Raw genomic sequence first — 13,232 nt, forward strand, 5'->3', positions numbered from 1 at the left:
TCCTGGGTCAGGAGTTCTCTATTTTCCTCAGGGTCACATTTTCAGCCATGGAAATAGAAAAAAGTATCTATGTATTCCCCCCACCCTTTTCTTTTTATCTGCTCAGAAAGAGGCTGTGATTAGAGAGTGAGTCTAGTAATTATATAGTATTGCATATTTAAAAGGTAGTATAAAATATTTTCTAATATTTGCAAAGCTTAAGACCAAAAAAAGATCAATGATTACTAAAAGCTCTTCTGAAATGCATAGTATAAATATCTTGTTCTTCTGGGCAGAGATGAGATGCTGAGTGCCTAGAAGATATGGATACTTGAAGAATCTATGGACGAGCACTGTTATGTTTGCTTGGTAGGGTAAAATCGAAATTACTAAAGTATATAGATGAGACTGTCAGAGTATGCTGAAAAACAAGGGAGATTTTCTTAGACCAGGAAAAGCATTTCAGATCCAGAGACAGCTCCCTTATTGGAACACAAACGCAGAGACTCCTGGAGGGACCAGGTGGCTGATTTCAAGTGTACCATATTTCTTCCTGCTCTATCTTTTCAATGAAGAGCTTTTTGCTGCCTAACATGGGCAGTTTTTTCTTTCTGTAGCCCTGACAATGAACACCCACCACTCTGGGTCATTCATACTCCTCTACCTAAAGAAACAAATGGCCAGGCATGGTGGCTCATGCCTGTGCACTTTGGGAGGCTGAGGTGGGAGGATCCTTTGAGCCCAGGAGTTCGAGACTAGCTCAGGCAACACAGGGAGACCCCGTCTCTACAAAAAATAAAATTAGCCAGGTGTAATGGCGCATGCTTGTAGTCCCAGGTACTTGGGAGGCTGAGTTAGGAGGATTGCTTCAGCCCAGGAATTTGAGGCTGCAGTGAGCCATGATTATGCCACTGCACTCTAGCCTGGGCAACAGATCAAGATCCCATCTCAAAAAAAAAAAAAAAGACTGGGCATGGTGGCTCATGCCTGTCAGCCTATCATCCCAGCACTTTGGGAGGCCGAGGCAGGCAGACTGCTTGAGCTCACGAATTTGATACCAGCCTGGGCAATATAACGAAACCCCATCTCTATTAAAAATACAAAAATTAGCCAGGTGTGGTGGTGTATGCATGTAGTCCCAGCTACTCAGGAGGCTGAGGTGGGAGGATCTCTTGAGCCTGGGAGGTGGGGTTGCAGAGAGCCAAGATCGTGCTACGCACTCCAGCCTGGGTAACAGAGTGAGACCCTATCTCCAAAACAAAAAAAAAAAAAGAAAAAGAAAAGAAACAAATGGCCCTTTTCTGAGGGGCAGCTCAGCAGCTCTGTCAGAAAACAATGATACCGCTGACCATCTAATTGTAGGTCTTTATGCTTAATAAGTATCTGAGGGTGGGAAAGTACATTTAATCAGAGCTGAGGCATAGACTTGGGTGAGTACTTATTTGAAAATCTGAGTATTATTTGAAAAGCTTTGACTATCCAGCATGATCATCTCAATTACTATGCATACATTAGTGAGCAATGGCATGAATGAGAAAAGTGAAACACATTTTCCTTGTGCCCTAAATTGTATTATCCTTCCTTTTCTTAATGGTTTGGTATGTATAGAGGAAAAGGAGGCTCCTATTGGTCACTCCATTATGAAAAAGTCCCCAGGGAGGCCGACCCAGCTGCAGTGGCCAGAAGGGATATTTTTTTACCTTTGCACTTTCTGGATACTCTTCCGGGGTTCGGTGCAGCAATACGTGCCCTTTGTTGGGGATATTTAGATATATACAGTTTGCTGCTATGTCATCAGGCACAGTGAGTTTGTCGTAGCGGTGGTCACTCATCTGTTGCATGATCTATAAAGAGAAACAAAGCAGGCCTAAGCAGAGTATCTCCCCACACTTTCAAACAGAAGGAAGGCAGTGTGGTAGGATACAAGCTTGTAACTGACACTTTAGGCTGTTCCTCTGTTCAAATTCCCATCTATTACCTCCAGTCACTTAGAACCAGACAAGGAAAACTTGATTAAGCTATGAGTCTTTGGAAGAATTGCAAGGGTTTTTGTTGTTCTTTAAAAGTATGTGTTTGTCTCTCTTTTCTTTTAAGGTTTTAAAACTGTCTATTATTTTTCTAGTCTTTGTTCAGAAGACCTATCAGTAAGATAAAAATGGCACATGTAAGGCCCAGCAGGGGTTTTGCTATCTTTGGCTGAGTAAGCAGGGCTGCCTCCTCTATAGGAAAGAAGGGCCATACCAGTAATCAGAATAGTCGATAATGTGAATCTGATTTAGCAGTAACACCACATGTGTGCGCACGCACGTACACACACACACACACACACACACACGCTTTGCTCTTCATATATTTTTAAACTGAATTCACCTGTTCATTGGCAAGTGATGGCCTTAATACAGTGAGCATAAAAGCCACCTGGGGAGAATGAGAAAATCATATTTCCAGGCCTCACCCTTAGGGAATGCTGGTTTGGCAGATTTTGGGTGAGGCATAGGAATTTTGCATTTTGAAAGCCCTACAGATAATTTTGAGGCAGAGGGTCCCTGGACCACAACTGGAAAGAAAAAAAAAAAAAAAAAAAAAAAACCTTCTTGGCAGGTCCGTTCTTCAAATGATGAACTTATTAGTATCTTAACATAAAATAACTTTAAAAACAACACAAAAATGAACTCTGCACAAAATTTAAAATATTGATACCTCATCCTTACCTCCTCAACATAATCAAAACTCTCAAAAAACAACACTCCTCCCCCTAACAACAAGAATATCCAAATTTTAAAAACCCACAAAAACAAATATTATTTTGGGTTTAGTCATGTAGACTCTTTCTACTCTTTATCAATATCCATACAGTTTTAAAGAATCTGCTGAAATGTCATGCTAGGAAGGTATAACATGATCTTTTCCACAATCTGGTTCTAATCTACCTTTATGGTCCCATCTACTTTTACTTTTCAGTGTTTGTATGGAAATGTGCTTCATATTACTAGGTAGACATGCCCACTCAGTCATGGGTGCACTGGATAGTAAGATTTATGGTATGAAGAGCAGAAGAGAGACAGCATACTTCCTGCAGAAAATTCATTCCTAAGAGAGGCACACAGTAAGCCCTTCCTGACTCACCAGTCAGGTAAATCATTCACTTCTAGTGTGGAATATGTCAAGGATGGAGAAAGGCCAAGAGCAATCCCATAATGGAATACCCTTCACATGGAAGGTGACATCAAGAATGGGGATGAGCTCAAGCACTGTATGAAAGGCTGAGACATACAAATGAACAGGACCCAGACCCAGTTTTCCAAGAGATTACAGTTTAGTGGAGGAAACTGACAGAAAAATAGATAATTATATAACAATAAGAACTAGCAGGGCACCACGCCAAACATTTTACATTTATTATCTAATCTCAAAATTCTCATTTTACAGATGAAGAAACTGCACTGAGAGAGGTCAAATAACTTGCTCAAGGTCATACAGGTAGATTCAAACCCAGATCTGTGCAACTCAAAACGTTTCTTAATCATCTCACTTTGCTCTTTCTCAACTTCTGTAGCAGCAAACTATCTCCTACAAACTACATAACATCTACGTTTTCACGTTCACTTGGTACTTATTATTTACTCTCTGGCAGTACCATTAATTCTTTTCTTATATGTAATCCCATTATGACTTGCTACAGTCTGGTATAGGTAAAGGAGTTAACTGGACACCTCTCTTGCACTTTTGAATTTAAATTGTTCTTGAAGGGATAGGCCCATAGAGGGGATCACCTATGGAGTGGGTCTTTCTTTACAGCCCTGATTAGAAACCTTAGATCTAATCCAACATGTGGGCAATTAAGAAGTTAAAGACACTCCTAAAGATTAACTTTTCTAAGAAAATTAACAACATATTCAATTTAGCCCTCTTTATAAAATAGATATGCCCAGAAATAATATGAAGAAGCTTGAGAGAGAGAGAGAAAAAAAAAAAAAAACAAAACCAGACCCAAGTAGCTCCTTTGTTATGAATTGTAATTTAGTTCTTCTTATGCAGATTTTCTTTTTGGTTGCTTCCAAAACACAGCAATAGCAGCTTCCATTTATTATTGTGTGCAAGGGAACAGATGAAGACCGCCTGAGCCCAGGAGTTTGAGACCAGCCTGGGCAACATGGCGAAACCCTGTCTCTACAAAAAAATTAGCTGTGTGTAGTGGCACACACCTGTAGTCCCACCTCCTCAGGAGGCTGAGGTGGGAAGATCATAGAGGTGGCAATAAGCCGAGTTAGTGCCACTGCACTCCAGCCTGAGCCACAGATAATCTGTCTTGGAGTCTAATCCTTAGTCTTAAAAACCACACAAGATTAGACCCACCATATTCGCACAATTACTTCTTCAGCTTCCTTCTTTCTAAGGCCTATGTTAACACACAATCTAGTAGTGTTGCAGGCTTAGCATCCTTTCTACCTAGATCCCCTAGAGAGAGAATTGCTATAAAGTTCCCAAACTTTTCGGAATAAGGACAAATTTTACTGTGAGTTTTTGTGCAGTTTCTCTCTCTTCAACCAGACTGCTACCTCCTTGAATGCAGGTCCAGGCATAATAAGGTGGACAGAGCATGGGCTTTAGAGTCAGAAAGGTCTGGGTCTGAAGGCTTGCTCAGCCGCACACTAATTGTGTGACTTTGGGAAAGTCACATATGCCCTGTGAGCCTCAATTCTCTCAGCAGTAAAATGGGATGGGAATGCTATACCTATCCTCCACAGGGTAACCCTGAGGATTATTAAAAAAAAAAAATCCAAAACAGATAATGTACATAAAATGCTTAGCACAAGCTTCTAGCAGAAATTAAATGTGTAATAAAAGTCAGTTCACTTCCCTCTTTGTTTCTTGCAAGTCACTTGACATATAGCAGGTGACCAAAATATGTTTGCACTAACTGGTTCATTTCTTCATTCCTTTCACCTTTTTAAAAGCTATGGAGAACCTCAGGAGGGCACTGTGATGAACTATGTGGTCAATCACATGGGTAAACAATTGAATTCCCTCAGAGAAACAAGGTATGGTCTATGTCCAGAAATAGAAATACAATTCATTATTTTTAATGTGAAAAAACATGGCTAAAATCAATGAGGCCAAGGTTTGTCTGTTTTTCAAAGCGAAAAAACATGGCTAAAATCAATGAGGCCAAGGTTTGTCTGTTTTTCAAAGCCATACAGAAGGGCACTATACTCTGTGGTCCTAACTAAAATGACTCTGGATGACAAAGTAAGACAACAGAGGGGTGGACCTGGAATTACCTACAGAGTATGTGGCACCTAAGGGCATTCACAGAAAGAAATAAAATAAAAACTTTTGTGTATATCAAACTGAACACACAGGCCTCTGTCAGGCTGTGACCCCAATTGAGTAAAATAGTCCAGAAACCCAATGGGCAGACTGACTTCTTCACAGTAGAGTAGGGCTGCCTCGATATGCAAGGTGGCAGTTAGGATTTGTAAGACTTCTAGACAATAGCTTTTGGTCAGTCTCACAAACATGCTTTTTTCCAGTTGCAGGGAATGGGGTTCCACTATGTCTAAATGTCTGCTTATTATGTGCTGTTGAGGGTGGACCAAGATGGCCAGTCTGCTGATGTTTGCAGTCAGAACAGGACAGTCATCCTGTCACACAAATTGGACCTAGTTTACCCGAGAAGTTCAGAATTTCTTCCAGACCACTGGGGAGGCAGTTCTCTGAGCCAGAGGTTTACTAAGTAGGACCCCAGTGGTTTGAGGACCTCAGAGAGATCCTTACAACATGTATGCACAACCACTGCTACCTGGTCAACCTAGACACAAACAAAACAAAATCTAGAAAATCTGTTATTCCCATTGACTTACTTTTCTAAGCAAATGGGAGAACTGTGTGTAGCATATTGTGGCCCACACACACCATTCATAATCACCAGATAACTGCCGGTTGGTTTTCCATTTTAATTCATGGTCTGCGATGCTTCATTGTACTCTTTATCTACAGATAAATAAATCACCCATGTCTCTTAGTACCAGATGAGTTGAAAGAGAAAGCAGCACGGCAAGACTACATCTCCTAGGCCTGACTTTATTCACTGGATCTAGCGGTCTGGGCAAATCCCCCCACCTCTCAGCATGACTCATGCATGTCCGGTGGTGACTACAAAGCAGAAGTATGGAATGTCATACATTCCAGAGGAAGTGTTCTCAGGGATTGTTATCAGTGCTGACTTCTTGTTTACCAGTGAGGAAACAAACTAAAATCTCCAAGGTTGTGCCCATCTCAGAAAGTACCACGTGTCACTGGAGCGACAGGGCCTGTCCAGTTGACTTCAGCTGTTTCCATGCTCTGCCCTATCCCCCAAGCTCACCTCCTTGAGTGAACAATCCTCTCCCCTACTTGGTTCCTATTTGAATTGTTCTTCAGTTACTGGCATGTATTTGAAATTCTAATCACTGTTTTGTTTCACTCTGTAATGCTTCTTCCTTTTCTGAGCCTTATTTTTATCATTTAAAGGTTCTGGTGGGGACATTCCTATACTTACTAACATAAAGGCCAGTACCTACTTTAGAATTATTTGGGACAGTTTCAATTTTTCATTACTGGGAGAAAAGGAATTATAATATCTTTAGTGGGGAAATAATTTAATGCTGAGAATATATGAAGTAATTTGCTGATAAATTCCACTGAGAGTTACTCTTAAAATAAATGTCTTAACAAAACCAACAAAGCCACCTTAGGAGAAGCTTTTCTATTAATTTATCAAGACTCCACGGTTATCATTTTAAGACAGATTTAAGAATATGCCCAAAAAATGACTTTTAATAATGAACAGGCCCCATTTGGAGCAGTGAGTGGTTCTGCTTAACTGAAAACAATTACAAAAGGTATGTCAGGCATAGCCTTTCTAAATGAAAGGGATTTATGAAGTGGTAACAGTAGATAACAAGAAATATGCTTTTCCCCCTTGAAAAAGCTAAAGGTGCTTATTATAAATACAAAGAGATTTTGTCTTTTGGGACAACGAAAAGGTTTCTCCTTTCCTGTTGGAGTAATTATTTTCCTTTCTCTTGTATGTTGTTATTGTCTGAATAAGCTTACCATTTATTTGTAGCTGGATTCAGGAGACACATGTATGTACACAAGGCAGGGTGCTGGCCATTCAGCAGGGAACATGCAGAGAAAGATGCAGGAAGGCTGTGTTGCCTTCGAACATCTTTCCCTTCTTACACCCTAATGGGCACCGTGAGGATGCATTTACGCATCCCGCCTGGTAGGGCATCACCTCAAAGAGCTCGGGCTCCTGAGGACTGAGCAACAGTGAGGCCGAGGAACAGGTTCTGTTTGCCCTTTGTGGATGCACAGAGGCTTTGTTAAAAGATGAGCACCATTTCAACTATCCCGAGAATGCAGCTGTTGAGCTGTTTAGTTCTGTGTTCCAACATTTTTTCCTAAAAAAGCATGAAGGAGGTGGTACTGCTCCAGTGCTGTATGTAGTGTTTTTCCAACCCCAGGGACTGTACTTCCTGCTTCTCACTGTGCCTCAAGCCCGAATGGAAAGGAGACACACCTAAACCCTTCACACATCAGTCACCACAAATTCCTTTCCCTAAGAGCAGATTACTCGATATCCTGAGAGGCCCCAGACTCAACTCTGAATGATACAAATGAGTTCTACAGGATTTGGGGAAAGATCTCAGAAGTCAAGTTGCTGTTCCAAATGCCCTTTCTGAATTTTGCCAAAGGAATGATTCCACTTTATGTAAACTAGTGTGAGCGATTATTATTGGGATTGGCTCAATTAGTGGTCAGCTCTGTTCAACAATCTTTTATGGTACGCCCTCTTCGGGCTCGGCACAATGGCAGTGTGAGGTGGGAAAGGGAAAGAGATGCCTTCAGGAGATGAAAATCTATCATTTAAGGCTGGACAAGCACATGAAGAGTATGCTAGCAGTAAAAAGAGAGTCAACCTCACTTTTATCATCGGCAACTCCTTAATGAAGAAGGCACACAGCTGTAGAGAGGAAATGGCTCTAAGAATCATCGTGGCCACGCTGTCATGGTCTGTTACACAGCTGCTGGTTGGAGGAATTGGCCTTGCTCCCCAGGGTGGAGCTGTCACAAAATAGAGTGGGAACTGTCTGGCTTTCAGCCCAAGAGAATCTGCATGGCAAGTTGCATTAACAACCAGGCATTTCCGGCAGTTCCCAACATTTCTGGGAATTTTCTCATCCAAAGGACTGAAAGCCCACTCCATTCTCTTGCTTCTTACTCATGCTTTCTTTGTATTACGGTAATTATGTTTTAAAAAATCCTGGGCTATGTTGTTTCGTGGAACAATTTAGAACTTATTGGTCAAACTCTGAAGCAAAGGTATATAAAAGGTAGTTAGAGATGTTTAGGGAATATTCAAAGCACAGTTTTGGGTCACTCACAATTGATCTTTCATATATATATATATATATATATATATATATATATAAAAAATACATAATGTACCCATCTTAACATATCAAAGCTAAACCAATATTAAAAACAACTGACTATAGACTCTATTGATACAATATATGATGCCCAAGTACACTTTTTATTGCTACTGCATATCTAAAATCATTCATTTATTTATCCATCCATCAAGAGTGTATTGAGAGCCTGACAACATACCAGCATCAAGCCCTGGAGGTCTTTTTAAGGCTGAGCCAATATAGCTATGGATACCATTCTAAAACTGATAGCATATTTTCATGTTTTATAGTCTTTCCACAGACTAGTTCAAAATGAACACTGCCTGAGAAGGGCTTTAAGATGACTGACTAGAGGCACTGGACACCTGTTTCCCCAGCAAAGAAGAGCCAAAATAGCAAGTAGATAATCATACTTTGAATAGACATCTGAGAGAGAATGCTGGAATTCAGCAGAGAAGTGACGGAAAACACCTGAGATACTGAAAGAGAGGGAGGCAAGGTAGACAGCCTGGCTGGAATCAGCTGGAAGTCCAGAGAGGGTCCCTAGTGAGAGGAAAGGGTAAGTGAGAGATTCCCAGTGGTCTATGTTCCCACACTGACTCCCAAAATCCTTGTCATGAGAGTCTCTCAAACCCCAAGGACCCTGAAACTGGTATTCCCGGGGTCCGTGTGGCAGCATTGCTCCAGAGAGGGAGCCCACTTGGGTCCCATGTACCCACTTAGTCCTGGACAGATAGCCAGCTAGTTAGAGAGCCCATTTCCCACCAGACTGCATTGTGTCCTGGGACCCAGCAACCCTTGTATCTTCACATCCCCGGAGCCCCACTGACAGAGGGCTGCAGGGTGCAATGCAGGTTGGACCCAGTAGAGGGGCAGGGTCTCTAGCACTCTAGCCCACACATTGTCCTGCACACTGGGGACACGGATCCTGGGACAAAGGGAGCTGAAGCACGTTTTTCAGAGCATGAAACCTGACTTCCTGGGGCCACTGTTACTGACAGAAAACCCTGCTCCCATAGTAGAAGGGCTACCTCACACTAGCATGTGTCCTGAGGACAGGCTGCCACCATTGCCATAGCCACCTGAGCATACCATCTGGGGCTTGGGAATTGCTCTGCCTTGTTCACCACAGCCTGGGCCCATGGGCCCCACGGGGGGCCTGAGAAAAGGCTTGCCTAGCCTGGCACCACCCCTGTCCTCCCCCAGTGCCCATGCACATTGCCTGGGGGCCTAGGGATTGCCCCTCCCCATTGGTTGATCCAGGTGCACATGCATGCTATCAGAGGGCCTAACAACAGGTCCAGAAAACCTGCTGCTGAAACCCAAGCATGCTGTCTGGAGCCTGGGGGATTGCCTCACCCTGTCTACCACTGCTGGCATCTGGGCAATCCTCCCAGGACCTGAAGGTCTGCCCAACCTGCCACCACCACCCACTGCTGGCAATCTTCTGCATGTACTACCTGGAGGATTGGGGACTGGGCTGCCAAGCCCATTGCAGCCACTGCAATTATAAGTGAGTGCCCATGGGGAGCCTGGGTACTCATCCAGTTGTTGGCACACTGCTGCCATAACCAGCACCCAAGCTGCCTGGAGGCCCACAAATCAGCCCGTCTGGACTTGCTAAAACTGGCGCCCACATATGCCACCCTGGGACCCAAGAACAGGCATGCTTGGTCTGCCGCTGCCAACAGCAGGGCCTGAGGACTGGCCCACCTGACATCCTATCCCCAGGAAAACCTCAGCATAACCTCCACTAACAACTGCAGCCTGCACCACTGAGGAAATCACAGACACCACTGATGGTGTATAGCCAAAGAAATCCTGTGGAGACTACACCACTATATATGCCCAGAATAAAAGCGAAAGTGCCCCAACCAACCAACACCATAGATGTACCTACAGGAAAATGTCTTCTCCTATGAAAGCCAATCTAAAAAATTGGAGGAAGTGACTGTTACACCTGATGCACAGATATCAATGAAAGGACACAGAAATACAAAAAAGCAAGGAAATATGACACTTCCAAAGGAACATAATAATTCTCCAGAAACAGATTCCAATAAAAATTAAATTTATGAAGTGCCTGATAAAGAATTCAAAATAACAACATTAAGGAAGTTCCATGATATACAAGAGAACACAGATAAACAATAAAAAGAAATTTAAAAAACAACTCAGGATATGAATGAGAAATTCACCAAGGAGATAGACATATAAAAAAGAACCAGAGAAATCCTGAAACTGAAGAATTCAATGAATGAAATAAAAAATACAATGAGAACTTCAGCAGGATACTAAATCAAGAAGAAGAATTTCAGTACTTTAAAAAGAAAAAAAAGAAGAAAGTCAATGTGACCTATGGGATATCATAAAGCAACAAGATATTTGAATTTTGGGTGTTCAAAGGGTGAGAGAAGTTTAATGGCATAGAAAAACAATTTAACAAAATAATATCTTTAAACTTCCTAAGTCTAGAAAGAGTTTTAGAAACAGGAAGTTCAAAGATTCCCAAATAGATACAACCCCAAAAGATCTTTCCCCAGCACATTATAGTGAAACTGTCTGATATAGTTAGTCTTTGTGTCCCCACCCAATTCTCATCGTGAATTATAATCCCCATAATCCCCAGGTGTCAAGGGAGAGACCAGGTGGAAGTAATTGGATCATGGGGATGGTTCCCCCCATGCTGTTCTCATGATGGTGAGTTCTCATGAGATCTGATGGTTTGATAAGTGTTTGGTAGTTCCTCCTGCATTCATTCTCCTTCCTGCTGCCTTGTGAAGAAGGTGCTGTGCTTCGCCTCTGCCTTCCACCGTGATTCTAAGTTTCCTGAGGCCTCCCTACCCTTGCAGAACTGTGAGTCAACTAAATCTCTTTCCTTTATAAATTACCCAGTCTTAGAGAGTTCTTTAAAGCAGTATGAAAACGGACTAATACAGTGCCAAAAGTCAAAGACAAGTAATTCTAAAAACAGCAAGAGAAAAACATCTGATATGGTTTGGCTCTGTATCCCCACACAAATCTCATGTTGAATTATAATTCCCAATGTTGGGGGAGGGACCTGGAGGGAGATGATTGGTCATGGGGGCAGATTTCTCCCTTACTGTTCTCATGATAGTGATTTCTCACAAGATCTGATGGTTTAAAAGTGTGTGGCATTCCCCCCTTCACTCTCTTTTCCTCTTCCTCCACCATGTGAAGAAGGTGCTTCCTTACCCTTCCACCATGATTGTAAGTTTCCTGAGGCCTCCCAGCCATGCCTCTTGTATAACCGGCAGAATTGTGAGTCAATTAAACCTCTTTTATTTATAAACTACCTACTCTCAGGTAGGTCTTTATTGCAATGTGAGAATGGCTTACTATAGCATCTAGACACAAAGAAATCCCCATCAGACTAATAGCACATTTCTAATCTGAAACTTTACAGTCCAGAAGAAAATGGGATGATATATTCAAAGTGCTGAAAGAAAAAACCTGTCAATTAAGGGTACTATGTCTAGTAAAATTATCCTTCATAAATGAAGGACAAATTAAGAGTTTCCCAAACAACCAAAAACTGAGGGAATTCATCACCAAGAGACCAGCCCTCCAAGAAATGCTTGAGGAAGTCCTATTCCTGGAAGTGAAAGAACAATACCTTCCATCATGAAAGCACACAAAAGTATAAAACTTATTGGCAGAGCAAACACAGGAATGAGGAAGAGAAAGGATTCAGATGTTACCGCTACAGAAAACCACCAAACCACAATGATAAATAGTAAGAGAGAAAGAAAAGAACAGAGGATATACAAAACATCCAGAAAGCCATTAAATAACAGGAATAAGTCCTCACCTATCAATAATAACCTTGAATGTAAATGGCTTAAATTTTTAACTTAAAGATATAGAATGGCTGAGTGGATTAAAAAACCTGTGACCTATCCAAAGTAATGAGGGTTATTACAATTTTTTTTTTTTAAACCCATGACCTAACTATATGCTGCCTAGTGAAACTCACTTCACCTATAAAAAGACAAATATGGGCTGAAAGTAAAGGGACAGAAAAAAATACTCCACACAAACAAACCAAAAGCAAGCAGGAGTAGATATATTTATATCAGATAAGACAGATTTTTAATGAAAAACAATAAAAAGACACAAAGAAGGTTAGTATGTAATGATAAATGGATCAATTCAGCAAGAGGATATAACAGTTCTAAATATATATGCACCTAACACTGAAGCACCGAGATATAAAAAGCAAATGTTGGCTGGGCATGGTGGCTCACATCTGTAATTTCAGCCAGCACCTCAGCCAGGCTGAGGTGGGTGGATCACTTGAGTTCAGTAGTTCAAGACCAGCCTAGGCAACATGGTGAAACCCTGTTTATACAAAAAAATGCAAAAATTAGCTGGGCATGGTGGCGCATGCCTGTAGTCTCAGTTGCTTGGAAAGCTGAGGTGGGAAGATGGCTTAAGCCTGGGAGGCAGAGGTTGCAGTGAGCCAAGATTGTATCACTGTACTGTAGCCTGGGTGATAAAGCGAGACCCTGTCTAAAAAATAACATAACACAACACAACACAACACAACACAACACAATACAATACAATGTCATTAGATCTAAAGGGAGAGAGAGACAGACTCCAATACAATAATAGCTTTGGGACTTCAACACTCCACTCTCAGCAAAAGACAGAAAGTGAACAAAGAAACGTTAGATTTAAACTGCACTTTAGACCAAATGTACCAAACATCTGTGAAACATTTCATCCAACAGCTGCAGAATACACATTCTTCTTATCAGCACATGA

The 13,232-nt window shown here is 41.7% G+C and overlaps 1 protein-coding gene across 2 annotated transcripts in view; it reads right to left on the bottom strand.

Annotated features, from left to right (window-relative positions):
• DDAH1 (dimethylarginine dimethylaminohydrolase 1) overlaps nt 1–13,232 on the bottom strand; it is a 142,768-nt gene that overhangs the window by 4,559 nt on the left and 124,977 nt on the right. For both annotated transcript variants that reach the window (XM_050771916.1, XM_050771991.1), the window contains exon 5: nt 1,680–1,823. In XM_050771916.1, coding sequence (XP_050627873.1) covers nt 1,680–1,823 — 144 coding nt within the window. The remainder of the gene's footprint in view (nt 1–1,679; nt 1,824–13,232) is intronic.

Source organism: Macaca thibetana, chromosome 1 (assembly GCF_024542745.1).
Source record: "Macaca thibetana thibetana isolate TM-01 chromosome 1, ASM2454274v1, whole genome shotgun sequence".
Lineage (NCBI taxonomy): Eukaryota > Metazoa > Chordata > Mammalia > Primates > Cercopithecidae > Macaca > Macaca thibetana.